Source organism: Chaetodon auriga, chromosome 13, assembly GCF_051107435.1.
Source record: "Chaetodon auriga isolate fChaAug3 chromosome 13, fChaAug3.hap1, whole genome shotgun sequence".
Lineage (NCBI taxonomy): Eukaryota > Metazoa > Chordata > Actinopteri > Chaetodontiformes > Chaetodontidae > Chaetodon > Chaetodon auriga.
This window is the reverse complement of record NC_135086.1, coordinates 2,095,623-2,114,058: the sequence shown is the minus strand read 5'-3', so window position 1 is coordinate 2,114,058 and position 18,436 is coordinate 2,095,623. Positions and strand designations below refer to the sequence as shown.

General features: G+C 47.2%; 1 protein-coding gene across 2 annotated transcripts in view; it reads left to right on the top strand.

Annotated features, from left to right (window-relative positions):
- The window catches only part of dpp10 (dipeptidyl peptidase like 10), a 153,113-nt gene extending 136,606 nt beyond the window's left edge, over nucleotides 1-16,507 (top strand). For both annotated transcript variants that reach the window (XM_076746890.1, XM_076746891.1), the window contains exons 11-26: nucleotides 350-473; nucleotides 1,985-2,023; nucleotides 3,892-3,999; nucleotides 5,303-5,394; nucleotides 5,596-5,643; nucleotides 6,221-6,342; nucleotides 7,953-7,997; nucleotides 9,970-10,068; nucleotides 10,149-10,218; nucleotides 10,979-11,173; nucleotides 12,270-12,324; nucleotides 12,463-12,562; nucleotides 12,979-13,037; nucleotides 13,711-13,783; nucleotides 14,085-14,158; nucleotides 14,911-16,507. In XM_076746890.1, coding sequence (XP_076603005.1) covers nucleotides 350-473; nucleotides 1,985-2,023; nucleotides 3,892-3,999; nucleotides 5,303-5,394; nucleotides 5,596-5,643; nucleotides 6,221-6,342; nucleotides 7,953-7,997; nucleotides 9,970-10,068; nucleotides 10,149-10,218; nucleotides 10,979-11,173; nucleotides 12,270-12,324; nucleotides 12,463-12,562; nucleotides 12,979-13,037; nucleotides 13,711-13,783; nucleotides 14,085-14,158; nucleotides 14,911-15,048 — 1,441 coding nt within the window. In that variant the 3' untranslated portion in view covers nucleotides 15,049-16,507. The remainder of the gene's footprint in view (nucleotides 1-349; nucleotides 474-1,984; nucleotides 2,024-3,891; nucleotides 4,000-5,302; nucleotides 5,395-5,595; nucleotides 5,644-6,220; nucleotides 6,343-7,952; nucleotides 7,998-9,969; nucleotides 10,069-10,148; nucleotides 10,219-10,978; nucleotides 11,174-12,269; nucleotides 12,325-12,462; nucleotides 12,563-12,978; nucleotides 13,038-13,710; nucleotides 13,784-14,084; nucleotides 14,159-14,910) is intronic.
- Nucleotides 16,508-18,436: the final 1,929 nt, after the last annotated feature.

The following is an 18,436-nucleotide window of genomic DNA, read 5'->3' as shown; positions in this document are numbered from 1 at the left end:
TATTGTGCTGGACTGAGTCTGGGACCTCTCTGCATCACGACACAGAAACTACGTCCTTCATGCACTAAAAGTCATCTCTTGTAGCTCCGTCATAGGTTGGAGTTACAAGAAACTAACCTGCATCTCTGACCTGAGTTCAGTTCCCGACAGCAAAGAAGTACAGAAACATCAGCATCACATCCACTCTGTGCAAATACATCATCTTCATTTGTGCTTTATTTCAAGCATTTTTCTTGTATGTAATTAATCTGCATCTCCTTGACGTATGTGATCACCATCCATTATCCCTGACAGCCTGCAGGTAATTACAGAATTGAAATAAACAGCGTGATTATGATGCTTTTCACAGGGAACACTATGTGACCATGGTGAAGTGGATTAGCAAGACCAAGACATCTGTCAGGTGGCTGAACCGGGCCCAGAACATCTCCATCCTGACCGTGTGTGACACCACCACCGGAGCCTGTGTCACGGTGTGTGTGTGTGTGTGTGTGTGTGTGTGTGTGTGTGTGTGTGTGTGTCCTTGGGTAGAAATAGAGACTGCCAATGCAAACACAAAGAAAGGTGTCATCAAGTAATCAGGGAAAACGCTGTCGGCTAAGTTATCAGGTAGAAAATGCGACATAATGTTTCCTTTCTGTTGGACGACTCGACAAACTTCGGGCGCTCGCTCTTTGAAAAGTGTGTGTTTGATGGAGCTTCGTCGATTTGATTTCCAAGGCGACGCTCCAGCCTCGTGTCTTCTTCATCTTTCATGAGCTCTCGTGGTTTTAAATCGTTTCCTCGGTACGTCTGCTGAGTGGCCGCTGTTTGCTGTGTTGTTGTGAGTTGAAGAGCTGAAGTAGGAATGAAAAGAATGATGGCATCTGTAATTGATGCTCTGAGCGCTTCGGTGAGACTCGTTAACCTCGTCAGCAGTCACGCAGACAAACATCGTCTTCATCGCAGCAGCACAGAACCTGGAAATACGTCTAGAAGGTCTTTACTTCATGTAAAGCATCGACGTCTTACCGAGCAGTGGACTTCTGCCGTGTGAGCTGGATCATATTTAACATTAATGAAGTCAAATAAAGGACCTGCAGCACAGATCCAAGTCTGAAACTTTAAAGAAAAGGAATACGCTCCAGGTGAAGATGAGGTCCAGCTCTTCTTCTGCAGGGGTTGAACGCTCGTCTTGTCCGTCTCTCCTGACTGGAGCATCATGTCACGTAAAGCTCATTTAGTAGCAGCTGTACCTTATGTGTTTCCTGTTTTAATGAACAGGCTCAGATATGTAATAAAACTAACAGCAGGCTTTGGAGAACCGTCGTGGAATAACACGTGAACGCTCCCGTGTTGCATTGAATGCAGCATGAAGGACGTTACAGGTGTGAATATTTCGAATATTTACACTCTTTAATTACTCTCTGATTGGTGTGTGATGCTATCATGTGTGTGGCTCACAGTCACTTGGCACAGATTTCATCTTAAATTGGAAAGAATGCAACAGTCATTTGCATAAATTTCTGAATTTGTAATGAATCGGTCCCGAGCAGAGCTGAAGTCAAACACTGGCCACCCTGAGCTGACCATAACGGCCCACCTGCTCACCTGTTAATCTAATAATTCTTTGGTTTGAGGAGAACTTTGCTGAAGCACATCTGCGTTAACCCTGCAGTTGAACCGCGGGGACTGGACCGGCTGTTCCAGCGCTGTGCTCCCTGATTTGGTGTGATTTGCACGAACAAACGTCGCGCTCAGCCAAGAGGCGGCTTAGCTCGGATCTGGACGCGGCGCCCGGCCTCCGCTGCCAAAGCTCCGGCTCCCGCTCGAGCATGCGGCTTTGAAATGAGGCGTCAGACCGGGAAAGGTGTCGCAGTGGAAATGAAGGACGTTTGCAGAATCTGAAAAATAAAACGCTTTCACAAAATGTTTTCTGACGTAGAATCTAAGTGATTTGGGGAAAGCTTGTTGTGTCAGCTGACGCTCTTCTCTTCTTTTGCAGAGGCATGAAGAAAGCTCCGAGCTCTGGCTCTCCAAGCAGGTAAAGTGCTCCCCTTCATGCATCACAGCTGGTACCTCTCTATGCTCCTAAACTATAATTTCACTGGATGTCAGTCTTCTCTGTCTCAGTACCTTTTAAATCATGAGACATGACGGACATCTTCACCAGATTTCCTCCTCATCTCTGCACGTTTCTGCCCGCGCTGCTCTCCGTGCTCTCCGCCCTGAAGGAAGGCTCTATTCGCGGCTGAAATCCTTCACCTGATGACACAAACGCAGGCTGAGCAGCGGCTGAAACGGCGCACGTTGGCCCTCCGTTCGTGCTCTGAACGCAGGGAGCTTCATTACCGTAGCAGCGCGGAGCAGAGCCCTCCATGGAGATGCAGATGATACTGAAGTGCGTTAGATGTACAGTGTAGGACAGAATCAGCTGTTTCAATCAGTGCTTTTTATTCCATTCATGTAGTTTCTTCCAAGAACCTGTTGAGCTCTTTATGTAAGAATAATAATCTTGGAGATGGACTTCTGCAGAGCGTGGCTGTGCTGAGGCTTTATTTATCTCATCATCAGCCTCTTTGCTCGTGGACATCCAATAACCTGCAGCCTGCACCAGCAGTTTGATGAAAACATTATCCAAACTATTATTTCTGTGAGTCCAGAATGAAACGCTCCCATTTTGGCTCCAGTTATTTCAGAGGAGAGGCTGAATGCTGCTCAGCGTTAGCGCTTTCGAGGCGGAGGAGAGGAAGTTCTTGGCAGGACTGGATCCTGAAACCCTGCAGTCATACATGTTTGGCTGTGACGGCGGGTAATTTCACCACTTGACAGTCTTGGCATGCAGAGCTACTTGTCTTTGTTAAGGTGGTAATCTGCAAGATGCTCATTTATTTCCTGACTGTGAGGTTGTGTCAGCGCAGAGCCAGAGCCTCCGCTAACAGGTCTTTATGTAAGATCGTCCCGTAAGACCTCAGAGATTTACAGCACTTTCTTGGAAATGCCAAATGCTCATTCTGGATAAACTCTCCCCATCAGAGGCTGAATGTGTTTCATCCAGCGCTGGTTTCATGAATTAAACTCGTAAAATGTAAAGCGCTCCATCGAACACTGGGTCAGCGCACAGCAGAGTGTGTGTTTATGTGGCTGGAGGTCGAATATTTCATTTATTTAGGTGTTAAAAGTAGTCAGATACTCAGGAAAGGTAGTAATACCACAATGCAAGAAGATACTGAGGTCAAAGTCTCAATAGAACATACATATACTCAAGTAAAGTACATGTACCTCAGAAATGTACTTAAAGGGCCGCTGCAGTGTGTTGTAGTGTACTTTGATTAACACTGACAGACTCAGAAAACACAGTTTGAAAAAAATGATCACATTTATGCATCAGATGTTGAGAAATCCTGACTTTCACTCTGTAGAGGTCGAGCTCTCAAAACACTGGATCCTACATTTCCCATAATGCAATAGCTTCTTTTGTTTGAAGCTCCCAGCCTGGTCTGTCAGTGTTTTAATCCCACACACGTGTCACAGGTGGGCTGATGTTGATGTGTGAAGTCAGCGCCGTTCCTCCTCCTCACAGTTTCAGGACGTGGGAAACGGTTCGCGCTCGCTTCCCTTCGTGGAAACGGCTTCACTCGCTCAGACCTGCATCAGGCAGCAGCAGCAGGATAGACATTTATTTTCAAATGATTGTTCCAAATATTGCAGATTACAGCTTTCAGGCTCAAAGTAATTGAACTGCAGAGGCCGTCTGCACGTCACGCATCACTTTAATCTGCATGCTCGTGCTGTTGACGCAGACAGTGAATGCATCGTAAGCCTCTGAACACTGGATCACGCTTCACACCGTCTCACACTGATAAGAGTCAGCTTTCTGCTGTGGAGCTGATGCATCTTTGCTTTCTGCAGACTCAGCAGCCGGTGTTCTCCAAAGACGGCAGCCGATTCTTCCTGACTGTCCCGGTCAAGCAAGGAGGACGTGGAGAGTTTCATCACATCGCCATGTTCACCACGCAGGTGAAGGTCCGGTTTCTGAAGCAGCTTTAGCAGAGCCCTTTTATTTAACGTGCAGCCGAGCGCGCGCCGCCACGTAGTTTAACCAAAAACTGAGGAAATGACTCACAGCAGGCCTGTTTGTCACGTTAATTGAAGCGTAATCTAGAAACTTCTTGCCACTGATTTATGAGTCTTTCCTCCCCAACAGTAACCCAATAAAAAGAGCCTGTTTCCACCAGCACAGACAGTAAAACCTCCCCATCGAAACCAGACAGGTACACAAGTTCCATGTTGGATTTCAGCTGTTGGTGATGGTGATCGGGGTTAGTGCAGAGCAGGTTTTTGAGCCGTGCACAGTTCCCCTGCTGTTCTTCTACCACAGAGGTTCCTCATGTTTCATTCCAGTGATGGGAACAGTTTCCATTTTAAAATTCATTCAGGACCAGATGAATAAATCTCTGGGCGAGCTCGTTTGGCTCGTAATGAATTTGGCCTCATACTGTTTTCTACAATTAAAAGAAGCTGCATGAGGGGATTCTACCAACAAGTCTTTGTATGTAAAGAATAAAATTTACTTTTTGAATGTTTTCCAAAGTGATTCATGACTAACAGAAGTGATTTATATGACCTGCAGCCTCAGTGGTTACAGTCCAGGACTCCTCTGTGTAGATAAAATTAGATCATGGTCAAGATGAAACGAAGTCTGCATTGACTTTTTGACAGGAAGTGCCTCACTGAGATTAAAAATGTCTTCACAGGAGTGTTCTGCACAAGACACGGTGCCAAACACCATAACAACCTTTTATGAGCTGAAATCACCTGAACGGATCCACACGAGATCTTTTTACTTAAGTCAGACGTTACTTAATACACCGGTGCACTTTGGTGTGTCAGCAGCTTGATAGAAATGCATTGTTTCATCGTCAGACGTCCTCAGGGGACGAACCAGGTGCTGGTGACACTGAGAAAGCAGAGGCCGGCATGGAGGGAGGGTTAGAGCCACAGCAGCTCCTCCTCTGCTCCTCACTCCTGCCGGTGCTGCTCGCAGGGCTTCGGCTGGACGAGCCCCAACGTTCATCTCAGTTAGCATCACCTGCACAGACTTTGTGTCTGTAATGTTCTTCCCCTTCAGCCAGGAAACACCTTCAGAGTCTTTGCAGTATTAGAACGCAGTAATACTACTTCCACAGTGATAACACACGTGCACAGAGGCCGTCATAAAGACCTTTGTTCTTCTGTGACGCTCACAGCATGAGGCTGAGACCTGAACGTTCAGAAGCGAAGGGCTCATCAAACTGTGCTCACTTCCTGCTGTTTCTCTCAGTTCAGAGCAGATCAAAACGAAGTCCGACATCTAACGTCGGGGAACTGGGAGGTGACCCGGATCGTGGCCTACGACGAGAACACGGACAACCTGTAAGTCTGCACGGTTTCAGAACAGGTCTTAGAGAACAGTGATCCCTCAGATGGATGAATTAGCCTCTGGTCTGATGAGTCACACGTGAAGCACTGAGCTCATGCTGTACCTAAACGAGCGCGTGCTTTGCTAATGAGATGTACGACGTGTGTCTGCGAGGAGATAATGAAGGTCTGTCTCTGTCTTTGTTTTCTCCTCAGTTACTTCCTCAGCACCGAGGGGTCGCCGCGCAGACGCCAGCTTTTCAGGTTTGGTCTGCGCTGCTGACAGCTGCTGCTCACACACACACTTTCATGTGTGCAGTTTAATTAACATTTGTCATAACAAGAGCTTTGCAAGACTCTGACCGCACACGTTCATTAACCTGATCTTATTATTAGAGAAGAGTTGCTGAGTATGTGTTTATTAAAGGACAGTGCTGGGAGTGTTTTAGATTTAACTCTCTACAATGATAACAAGTGTTGTCTGTGTCGTGGATTGAATAGTTTATTCCTCTCTGCCAGAGATCTGCAGCCTCTAAAACTATTAAAAATGTAAAACACAGCCATATTTTTGTATTTTATATTATGATAATCACAGCCAGCAGAGGTTATTCTGACATAATCTGGCGACTGGATTATCTCCATCAGGCTGACGTCACTGAGCGCGCTCAGGAACACAGATTGGCTCTTTGTTTGGTCTGAAAAGTGTCAGAAAATAGTGAAAAACACAGCGACTTGAAGCTGGATCCAGGGAGTGTTTAGCAGAGGTGTAGCCTGGATCAGCTGGATGTGTTTCATCGTGTGATCTTTGTCTGCTTCCTAACTCAGCATCTTTTCTCCTCAGTGTTAAAACTGTGGGTCTCTTCCCACGACGGTGTCTGACGTGCGAGCTAAATAAAGCTCACTGTCTGTACTTCGACGCCGACATCAGCCCGACCAACCAGCACATTATCCTCCACTGTAAAGGTAAGCTTTCTGCCTGATGTCCTCTCCGACGCGCCTCCAGTGTCTGCTCTTACATGTCTTTAATGTCCAATCGAGGGGCAGTTTGAGCATCTCCAGCTTTCATAATGAGAAAGATGATTTTATAAAACCGCTCACAGGCTTGATTTTCAACACGTGGGCTTGACTTGAAACTTGAAGCCAAAAACACGACTCACAGGCAGGTTAAGGTTAAAGTTCACGTTGACTGAATTCAGCAAACAAACAGAAGTCCAGAGTCCAGACCAGGTCCAGAGTCCAGACCAGGTCCAGAGTCCATGGATCAGGCAGAAATGGTCTTTTCTGAGTTTACGTATAAACTGTAAAACTGGCTGACTGAACGCTAGTCGTGGTTTCTTCTTCCAGGTATATGTGGTGGTGCTCTGCATCCTCACGGCTTTGCTGTGTGAGATGCATAAAGACAGTCCACATCGTGCTCACCTGCACAGGTGGACCAGGCTCAGGTGACCTCAGCGGGATGTTTGTGTGTTTCCTGCTCCTGATTTACTCGTCTGGCAGATGTCAGGGTTTGCCCGGCCTAATCCGTCACCCTCCAACTATTCAGATTTAAACTCATCTCTCATCAGTTCCAAATGAGAGGCATCAAATTAAAGTAATTAGCCTCACTATTGTGTATAATTACTTCTAGGTGGTGTTATTGGGCAACAAGTAGCTGTTTAATAGAGGGTAACTCTTTATATTGTTTGTAGTTTCAATTTATTTTGAGCAGATGAGAGTGCTTCACGCTCAGCGGCGTTCGGGCTTTGGCTCGTGATTTATTGAACAGCAGCTCTGTTCCCTCTCCCAAAAACAATACAAATAATGGCAAAAGCTTGTTGTCTTCACAGGCCAAGTTCACACAACCCCGACAAGTTCGCCCCGACACCTGATTTCATCCGGAGCGACAGCGGCCTTTTAATTCCACTCGCAGAAAGCTTCTGACTGGTTTAGTGTTTCCAAGCAGCTGCTGCACATAATGAAACCATCTCTGTGTGTGACATCAACAAGTGTAGTAAGAAATGCAAAGGTCACAGCTAATGCAGCACGGCAAGGGTGAGCGCAGGGGAGGGAGGGAGGGAAGAGCTGCGCTGAGTTTTAGAGCAGAGAAAGCGGAGCAGGAGGAATGTGGAGGAGGTGGAGGAGGTGGTGGAGGAGGAGGAGGAGGTGGAGGAGGTGGAGGAGGAAGAGTGTCTTTTGCGGCTGCCAAGGGAGCAATTCAGCTGCAGCTGAGCCATTGAGCAAACCTGCTATCCCATTAACCTCTGACTAAGTATTTTGCAAAAAGGAAATTGAAAAGACTTAATTTGACACACTGAGGCTGTGAGGGAGGCGACGCGTGACCTTTGACCCCTCCTTCATACAGGTGAGGTCAGCAAAAGGAGAAAACAAGACGGCTGCAGCTTTCCTGTAGCCGCTCGTACAAAGAGAACCGTTTACAGAGACGATCTTCACTCGGTCCAAATGTCTTCTTCTTCTTCTTCTTCTTCTTCTTCTTCTTCTTCTTCTTCGTGTGTGCGGCGGCTCAGTGAGGACAGTAACAGGAAAATGATTCAATCACACTGACAAGCTTTTTTTTTTTTTTTACCCCTTTGTAGGTCCTGGAGCTCCCACTGTGATCATACACAGCCTCAATAATTCAAGTAAGGCCTCCCTTTACTCCTGTGTGAGTGGTGTGTGTGTGAGTGGTGTGTGTGTGTGTGTGTGTGTGTGTGTGTGTGTGAAGATTATGATAATTCCACTTATTTCAGCCTCGTATATTTCCCATTAACGTTGAGCCTTTATGATTTATGCTAACTGCACTCACTGCGTAGATTTGGTGAAATGAGGGCTGAACGTATATAATAATGATGATTCCACAGTTATTTCAGACACTCGTCTCTGAGTGAGAGCAAACATGAAGACAGAAATAAGCCACCTGAAGGGGCCATTATGGCCAACTGCACGCAGCCGTCTGCACAGCAGGGCCGAGCTAGCTCGACCCACCGAGGCACAGCACACACATTTATGGGCGACGACAGCAGGTGGAAATAAACTGGAGTTTCTTCAGTGGTGGTGGGCAGAGTGGCCGACTTTCTTCTGGAAAGACCCTCCAGTTTTACCAAACTACACAGAGAAAAAGCTCCTTTCAGAATCCACCGTAAAGAAGCTGCTCAGTGAAAGCTCATCGGCTCAAAGTCCACAGCCCTGTTAATGCTACGCTAACGTTAGCTTCCTCTTTTTCTGAAGGTGTCTCTGGTTATTTCTTTTAGTCGGATTGAGGATGAATTTGGTCCGTAAATCTGTTTTGCTAGCTCCACGTTAGCAGACGCTAAGCAGCTAGAACAGCTTGTGAAGAGGAGATGTTTGTGGGTGGAGGAAGATGCTGTTCAACCAGCGAGAGTTCACAGCATTCGAATCCACAGATTCAGACTTTTAGAAACTTTAATTAGCTCATTTGTCCATTTTTCACCTTTTACTCTTTATTCCTCCATGAAAACCGTGATGTCCTTCAAGTTTCAAAGCTCATTTTCATCTCGTTTTTCGTGGAAACAGAAGCGACGCCGTCAGGGACAGCAGATAAAAGGCGACCACAGCCCTCCACCCTGCTGGTGACGGAGGAGGAACAGTCAGCCTGCACATCACGCCGGTGAAGCAAAGTGTGCTGAAGCTTAATGAAGGCTGATGAGTGTTTTTAGGTGACGCTGTCAGAGCTCCACCTCGGGGGTCTCAGGGATGCAGATTCTTCTCTTTCGGCCTTTCTTTCTTCGTCCTCTCCCACCGCGTGGACACAAACGCACATGCTTCCTCTTCTTATCCACGCCTGTGTGTCTATCAGTATTTTTTTTTTTAGTGAAAAAAGTTAACAGCTGTGCTGCAGAAAAGCAAGCAATTTGCCCAGGGTTATTTGGACAGGCCCTCCACCCACAGCTGGGAACTGCGGGCCCCTGGCGGTTTCATAATGAGACGTCTATTGATTTTGGGTTTTCCATTAGAAATGCTGGATGAATTCCATTTCATTTAGCTGCTTCTCAGATGGCGCGAATGGAAAAATGGCCAAATCAGAGTCATTGTTTATTACATGTGGTGAAAATAGCGGGGCTCTTGTTTTCGAGGCCAGGATGAGCAACCTGCTGCGTGCAAACACCTTCCACACATCCACCCTTCAGCTGAATGTGGGGTTTTGTGCTCATCCAAGTTTAAGAGCGGCTCCACATTGTTGTTTTTTTAATTAAGGTCGGAGGCAAATTATTTTGTTTCCTTTCCAAAAACCATATCCAGCTTTTGGGATTTTTGATTGACTGTCGTCCTCGGCTGAATGTTTCGTATCACAGCTCGCTATTTCCACCTGTATCCTGTATTTGCAGCAGTTAAACCCCAGAGATGAAATCCAGGAAAGTCTCCAGCTTCCCGAATCCTTGAAATTGACCATAAAATCAAACGATGTCAGAAAGGATCCTCCAGACTCGGCCTTTATCCCCTCACATACTCTTTCCATCTCATCTCATTATATCAGCGGCTCCAAAGACAAATCCTGGGGTTATTACGGGTCATTTGTATGCAGCGACACTTCGATTATTGGCAGCAATTTTTGGACTCTTTAATCCTTTAAACGCATTCCCCTCATCCTGACAGATTACTACATCCTTGAGAACAACTCTTTGCTGAAGGCGGCCTTGAAGTACAAACGGATCCAGCTGACTGACTTCAGAACTGTCGCGATGGAACACTTTGGTGAGAAAAAACCATTTGTTTCTGCACTTTTACGGCGAATCACCGGCGAGTTTTTTTTTATTCATGTGTTTATTTTGCAGATTTACCTCTGAAGATCTCCTACCCACCAGACTTCTCTGATTCCCGTCACTATGGGCTGCTGTTGGTGATGTACGTACATGAAATGCTTCTTCTCGTGCAGTCAGCGGTCAGCCGAGCTGCAGTGCAGAGCACAAGAAGTGTGTGTGTGTGTGTGTGTGTCTTTAAGGCGGCAGGTCGTCTGTGGGCAGTGACACACTGACCCCGGCCATGTTCTGCCAATCACAGGGCACCTTTGTGGCACCATGTGACTCAATGAAACCAGTGAAAAAGAGAATTAAAGGCAGAGAGAAACATGTTCAGACGTGCCGCAGTGACGCACTGAAAGGCTTTTTTCTTCATCCACAAATTTCACCAAACCAGCGATGAGTCGGTCGTTTTAAAGAGCCGCTGTTTCCCAAAAGTGTTAAACACTCATCAGTGAGTCACACCGTCGCTCTGACACGACACGAACACACACACACACACACACACACACACACACACCGTCCCACTGCTTTAAATACTCACTGAGGAGTAAATGCACGTTAATCCGCCGCTGAAAATAGTCCCTACAGACGCTCCTTTTTGTACAACGTTAGCTAAAAAACTATTCCAGGACGTCACTGAGCCTTTTTTAATTAAAGCTGTTTTTAAGGGTTTATGTCTTCAGTGGGACTGAAGTGTTTTATGTCACAGACGGACGGAGACGGTTTGTTGACGTTAAGATTACGTCCCTTCAAATTTCACTTTTCACATTAGAACAAATCTCCTGAAACTCTGAACTAATCCTCACTGACTGCTGGATTTTCCCTCTGCTTCTGATTCTTGTCCTCGTCTGCGCTCTGTTCAGTGACAGCGCCCCCGGTGGTCAGGCCGTGAGCGACCGCTTCTCTCTCGGCTGGGACTCGGTGCTCGTCAGCTCGGACGGCGTCATCGTGGCTCGTCTGGACGGCCGGGGCAGCGGCTTCCAGGGTCAGAGGATCCTCCACGAGGTTCACCACAGGCTGGGAACGGTGGACGTCCAGGACCAGATCGCAGCCGTGGAGTACGTCAGATTCACTTCATTCCACTTTAATTCAGCTCAGAGCTGGTTTGTACAGAAGAGGACTCACCTTCTAAGACACCTGTGGACAGACAGTCTCACCTCAGGGTCCAGTTAGTGGTTGCTGCAGAGCTTCTGACTGTCAGCTGATCCTCTGAGCCGCTGAGGAGGACCTGAGTCACAGATCAGAGGCTCCAGAAACGTGAGCTGAGCTGCTTCTCCAGCAGCGGCTTCCTCTCTGAACCTCGTGGGCTGGAGAACAGTGTGCTGTGTGTATAATTGAAAATGTGGCGTCTGCACGGCTGACCTGCTGCAGCTGCTGCTTTCGTCTGAGCTCCAAACAAACTTCTGGTAGAAAGTTACAGCTTTCTGTTTTGTTTTCGGTCCCTGAGGTGCTCACGAGAAGAATAAGACTCGCATTGATTTTGTTTGCAATCTCTTTCCATTGTCTGCACTCGTCAATGTGTCACTAGACTCTCTTTATTATGTGTTTTCTCTGCTCTGTTGTGTCTCGTCCACCAGCAGGAAAATCTTTCTCCTGCTCCACTTTGGTTTCTTTTCACTTCCAGACCATTTTCAGACGCTTCCTTTTATTTCACAGGTCGCCTTTTGCTAATTTCACTTGGTAATTGCAAGATTTTAAACACATATCACACAGAGAGCAGCGGCTGTGGGTCAAGCCTGGTGTAGATTGGCTGCAGTTAATCACATGATCAATGGAGAGCGGCTCTTAGAGCTCATTCACACACCTTGCTGCAGGTAAATGCGTCTTATTTGACACTTCCTGCAGACTTTTCTCCTCTCAGCTCGGCTCCTCGGGGCCTGTCATCCTCAGACCAGCCTTACTGAAGGCCGCTGCTCTCCTCCCGCCCTCAGTCAGCTGTTTGTCAGATTACATCATCCTTCATTTGGAACAAACCCATCTCACCGAGCTCGTGCCGCTCATTACTTTGCATTAATTAACCAACATGGCTGCTGTGATCCAGAATGTGATTGCTGAAACATTTGTGACACAGCTTGATGATGATGATGATGATGATGATGATGATGATGATGATGATGACGCGTGTTTGAAACGCTCACACTCTTTCTTTTGCAGATACATGATGAAGTTCCCGTATATCGATCGCACGCGGATAGCGGTGTTTGGGAAGGTGAGGCCGCGCTCTCGTCTGTCATCGGATGTAAATTCAGCCAATCTCCAGTCTCCTTTCCCAGTGAAGTACAGAATATTCAGTGAAGTGAATTTAGGTCGCGTGAAGCCTCATGTTCGTGTCCTCTCTGTGTGTCAGGGTTACGGAGCGTACATCACGTTAATGATGCTCAAGTCGACTGACAGCCTCTTCAAATGCGCGTGCGCGATGTCGCCGGTGACGGACTGGAAGCTGTACGGTGAGTATCCACCGACCCCGCACCTCCTTCCTTTAAACTGCAGCACCAAGCGAAGCTTTCTCTGCTCGTTTCTCCTTCCGGCAAGTCGAGAGTGAAATGAAACGTTGAAGCATTGAAGTGGAGTTTGTGTGGAGGCAGCAGCGTCACTAAAGGTGGAGTCTGAGCTTCATCCTCCGCCCGAAAACAATCTGTTTACCTATGAACAAAAACAAAAAAAACAAAAACAAAACGTGAGCTCCCAGCAGCAGAGCGCAGCCTGGCGACCCTCTCACCTGCACAGGTGTCATGTCCTCGCTGACAGCACGTCACGTGGGCTCAGGATGACAGCAGCTCCGCTTTGTTTACGCACTGAGCTGCAGCTGAAGCTCCGCGCGCCGCCGCCTCTGTTAACAGTTTATCACTTCTCGTTTGCACAGCATCAGCATTCTCTGAGAGGTACCTTGGCATGCCATTACGGGATGACAGCAGATACCAGGTGCGTGTGTCCCGCCTCCCCTCACTTGTCTGCCGTTGATCTTTGAAAGCGGCTTGCCGTAACATCACTGACACACCTGCAGTTAAGCTCCCACCGCCGCTGAATGCTGCTATCAGAGTCGGAGGCAGCGGTGCTTTGCCTTTTCTTCTGTTTTTTCATGCTCTGTAGGATTTTGTCACTCATCTCTCTTTGGTAGCGCCGGTGTGTCAGATCACATGCCGGAGGTTTCTTTTTTTTTCTAATCTTCTGCAGAAGGGTTGCCTGGCTCTCTCAGGCCTCCCGCACTGCCAAGATGTTGAGCTATCAGAGGTGTTTTCAAGATGTTTGCAGGCACATTGTAAGCAGGCGAGCACCGCATCTGTCCCGACAAGTAATTGACTGCTTTCGCTTGACTCGAGCTTTGCATTTCCTGTCTGCAGACCCGATTTTACATCTTCTTCCGCACAATTTGTACAAACACGCATAGAAAGTAATGTCAATGGGAGCTGCTTTATCACTTGGAAATCTCTAATTGGACTGAAAGAGCGTCTGCGGGTGCATGCAATCAGGATATGAAGTCATTTACCGCAGCGTCTTTCATCTGATCATACTTTTATGTTTTCATTGCTTCCCTCAATGCCAGCTAGCGTGTCTATCAGCCCATTATCTCCCCACTTTTTCTGATTTCTTGCAGTTTTCCAGTGTGCTGCAGAACGTTCAGGCACTTAGGGAGCAGACGCTGATGCTGGTGCACGGCACAGCAGATGGTAAGAGAAAATAAACTGTGACAGAATGAAAATAGTGTATCTGTGGAGCATCGCTGCTGAGCACAAAGAAGCATGCCATTCTGGAAGGTAATGAGGCAAATGGTTTTTAATCAAAAGATAAAAGCAAAAGTGGGTTATCTAAATTGATGCTGGGATTTCCAGAGGAAAACATTCACCGGCGAGCCGTGCATGTCGGCTTCGTCGAGGTATTTCCATCCTGCCACAATCTGATCGTCTCTTCTTTTTCCCAGTTAGGATTCAGGCCGAATCTTGCTGACATGTTTGGTTTCTTTATTCACAGCCAACATCCACTTCCAGCATACTGCTGAGCTCGTCAAGAACCTGGTGAAAGTTGGAGCAAACTACTCGATGCAGGTGCGTATCGCAGCGACGAGGAGGGTTCTTTGTACCGCATTTGTAAAAACACATTTTGTATAATGAAACTGCAACACACACAAAATATTGTAAATAATGCATTTAGATTCGGCTGAAAGTGTCAGAATGTGCTGCTCAAACCTTCGGGGAGATAAGAGCCAGGCCCGACAGATAACGAGGTTTTACCTCAAACATCAGGACGTCGACTGTCAGAATCACAGGAAGTCAGTGAGCGTGCTCTTCTTCAGCAGTAACCGCAGACTGCAGAGGAACACGAGCTTCTGGGAATATGTTTGTATGACCTGTTAGAGGAATACTACAGCTCAGCTGCTGTTTCCAGCTTTGCTTTGGTCTCTACCACCTCCTGCCTTTAGCAGCTGTGTTTTGGTGCTGAGCAGGTTTTGTGTAGTTTTCACACGTTGTAAGCTGATGATGCTCTACAGAGAGGTGAGCGGGAACAAAACATTTCGCTTACAGGCCGTAAAAACCAGAACAATGAGCTGAACGATGCTGAAACACTCCGCAGAGCTGAAGCTAGCACAGCTGGGTGATGACTCGTGGGTTTGTCGACACCTTAAGGATCCCACAGTTATTCTAAAGATCGTGATTGGAGCAGCATTAAAGACACAAGGTGGAGAACTTTAGCGCCCCCCAGTGGCAGAAGATACATTGGCAGACAGCAGGGATGTGCATCTCTTACCTATGCTAATCCTGTTATGTCAGCTGACCTTCATGCACCTCTCACCCTCCAGATCTACCCAGACGAGGGCCACTTCCTGTCCCAGCAGAGCCGCCAGCACCTCTACGCCACACTGACCAGCTTCTACAGGGAGTGTCTGAAGGAGGAGCTACTACCGCTGCCTGATGAGGAAGAGGAGGAGGAGGAGTAGGCTGCAGGCTTTGAGGATCAGACCTTTGGCAGAGCTTGAGGAATTTAGCTAAAATCCGTCAAGGCCTTTCGCGTTTTGGACCAAGTGTTTAGCCGGACATGGAGACTGGGTGAGAGCTGCTGAGGCTCTTAAAGTGTGTGTGTATGTGTGTGTGTGTGCGTGTGTGCATGTGTGTGCGCGCGCGTGCGAGTGTGTGAGCACTCCAGTGTTGTATGCCGGTGTGTAAATGTGACGAAAAGATAACCGAAGGACACGACAGCGACGCTCGCCGGGACTTGAGACGGGAACTGCCCTTTAGCATAAAGTCCTTTCAGTTCTGGGACGCTCGTTTCTCGTCACAGCGCCTCCATCGTCTGCAGGCTCTCGTCACCCTCACCCACCCACCAAGTGCATGGTTCTTTTTCCCCTCTCGGCTTCACCCATGTTTGCCATGTTAGTCTCCTCCGTGGTAGCACACGGGAGGAGGACACAGATGTACACTCTCGATCTCACCTCTCCTTTGGTCGTTGTATTGTTGCACAGGGAGATGCTGCAAAAATGTTTAGTCACCCACTCTCAGCCGACCCCGGATAAGTGCTATTTCCTGCTGAAACCCTCCGCCATCGCCCACCCTTGATGAAAACAGTCTTTTTAGGTCACACGTTATTGTACAGGGGTCTTGTGTAGACATGTACGATGCCTTATAAGGTTCAACATACTGTAATACTACTCGCTGGCAGTGATAGTCGTCCATTAGCAGTGTCATGTTAACCTAAGTCAACTCAGGTCCTCGAGACACAGCATCGCAGTCGGTTTAGTACCTGGAACCTGCGTCTTCTGTACGGTCATGAGTACGTTATGAATTCCACGTGAAGATATCGGCCGTACAGTCATTTCAGTGTCAGCCCACGCTGCAAAAGTTCTCCATCTTAATATCATTTAACCTCGTTTTCTCCAAACGATGATGAAATCTAAACAGGTGTGAGGTGATTTTTCAGTGTGTCTCCACCCGATTCCAGAACTTTCTTGAGGTCAAGAGACTTTTTCTCGATTTCTGGATGTTCTCTTACTTCAACAAAGGACTGCTGAACCGCGGTGGATGTTCATGGAAATAGGTGTACTAAGATGGACAATTTTCCAGTGTCAGTAAGGTGTTTGCATGTCTACAGGGAATGTGTCAAGTGTTGCCACATTTTGTACAGTACAATACAGCAGAGTGTGTATATAAATATATTTTTGAGATGTCAGATCTCATAGATAGTTTAGTCTATGGGGAAGGATTGATTTGACCTGGATGTCTTGTACTTCTTCTTTTGTTTTCTTTTCCTTTCAGCTGTTGATTTTCTTCTTAGGATGGATTTTGTAATGCTTGTTCTTCTTCTTTTTGCTGTTTTAAAGGGAAAGGGCAGGGCTGAGGTTTGGGGGTTATTGTGATTGTCCTCTAGTGATGATTATGAATAAAAAAAAACATGAAAAACAACTCTTCACGCTGATATGCAGAGCACACATCACCGCGGAGAACCCATCAGCCGCATCTGTTTGCAGGATTGATTATTTGGGAGGATGACTAATGCAATCATCTGAACACTTCAATTTAATGTTTCATTTGTTTCTTTACTCTGGGACTCACATTAACGGGTGGAGGTAGTCTGTCATGGTCTGAAGATATCTGCATTAATGACTTCGCTGGCCTGATCTGCTTGTTTCCAGCCATCCCGGCCGCCTCAGCGCCGCGTGTCCGCCTGCATTAATCAGCACGCGGAGGCCGAGCAGATGGCGACTCTGCCGAGTGACAGAAACTCTTAAATCTGCAGGATGTGAAGCACCGACGTTCACGTAGGTGTTTCTTTGTCACGACAGACGAGCCTCTTACCCACACCGTGATTTATTTCCAGTCCATGAAAAGGTTTTGTTGTGATTTGAGAGAAAACTCATCAAAGGAACAGCGTCGAGGTTTTTATTCGTCAGATATAAACTCCAGTACGACCCGCGTGCATCAAACTCGGAGTAACGAGTGCGTGAGGGTGTGAAACACATCAGCTCAATGCAAATGTGCAGGTGGCGTGTTTACGGCTGAGGTCTGATGGAGGCAGGATCACTGTTGAATCACGTCTGCACGGGGAGCTACAGCCAGCAGCTGCTTAGCTTAGCTTAGCATAAAGACTGGAAACAAAGGGAAACAGCTAGCCTGTGTAACAGCTCGTCTAAACTCAGAAACTGAAGTGTGAAGACAGAAAGTTGTGGTTTCACCGCGAGTCATGTGCGAAACGATCTCTGGGCTGGACACCGTCGCCTTGACGTTGCTAGGCAACCAGTGGAGACTCCAGGAAGTGGCTTCTTCCCGCCAGGAAACAGTCCAGCAGCAGCTGCCTATGTGAGTACTCTAATTATGACGTACTTCATAGTGTACTCCAGTGGTAATCAGTATCACAGTAAGCATGCAATTAGATTCCAAGTTGAAATTATGGGCTGTTTGCTGGCACACATGGAGCTTCAGCTTCCAGATGCAGTGTCAGAAACAAACCCGGTAACCAAAGAAAGCACGTTAAACATTGACGTGTCTCTTTGATTTAAAGGCTTTTCAGTGTTTTATATCGTTATTTGGCCTCACGTACAGATAACGCCTAGTTTACGTCATCACTTCCGTCAACCTGCTCACCTCGTTGTCTCTTTCGCAGCGTCCAATCAAATCACACGAGCTTCCTCAGCAGGAGTTTGGCCGGTTGACGTTTGTCTCAGCTGCTGGGACGAACGTCGAACCTTCTGTTGAAGCGTTTAGTGAAGCTGAATCTTATTTACTCCGAGTTCATTTATTTATTTATTTGTACAAGGACGAGGGGCTTTAATCAGCATCACAGTAAATGTGCTGGCGTCGGCTAAAAGGCTCGTTTTTGACTGCTGTCCCTCTGCCAGATGTTAAACTGGCCATTACCTGATGAGATTAAACACACGCGTGTCGTTATTATTCAGGAGCTTTTCCGCGTGGAGCCAAACTGCTGCTGCTGGAGCTCAGCTTTGTTTCTGCTGCAGATAAAATATCAAACAAACATTAACCGTCAGCACTGTAAACTGAGGCTGAGAAGGCAGAGTGATGGGATGTGTCAGTGTTTATGAGCCCAGTCGCTGGTTTCACGTCTTCAGCTCAGCTCGATGGTGTTTTTCTAAACGATGGTCCCATTCAGAGTAAAACAGACCGTAAAGCAGGTTATCCTTCAGGGCGGAGCCACCTTTGACTGACGAGCTGCTCCCACAGTGAAGTCACATCCAGTCAGGGTCCAAAAACAAGTGGGTTTATGTTTCAGTCAGTCTGTGTTGGAGGGAAATCTGTGAAACACACACAACATCCTGCCTCTCCTCTTGAAGCTAACCGCTAAGCTAACGGCTAAGCCGCTTTCCACATGATTCCACA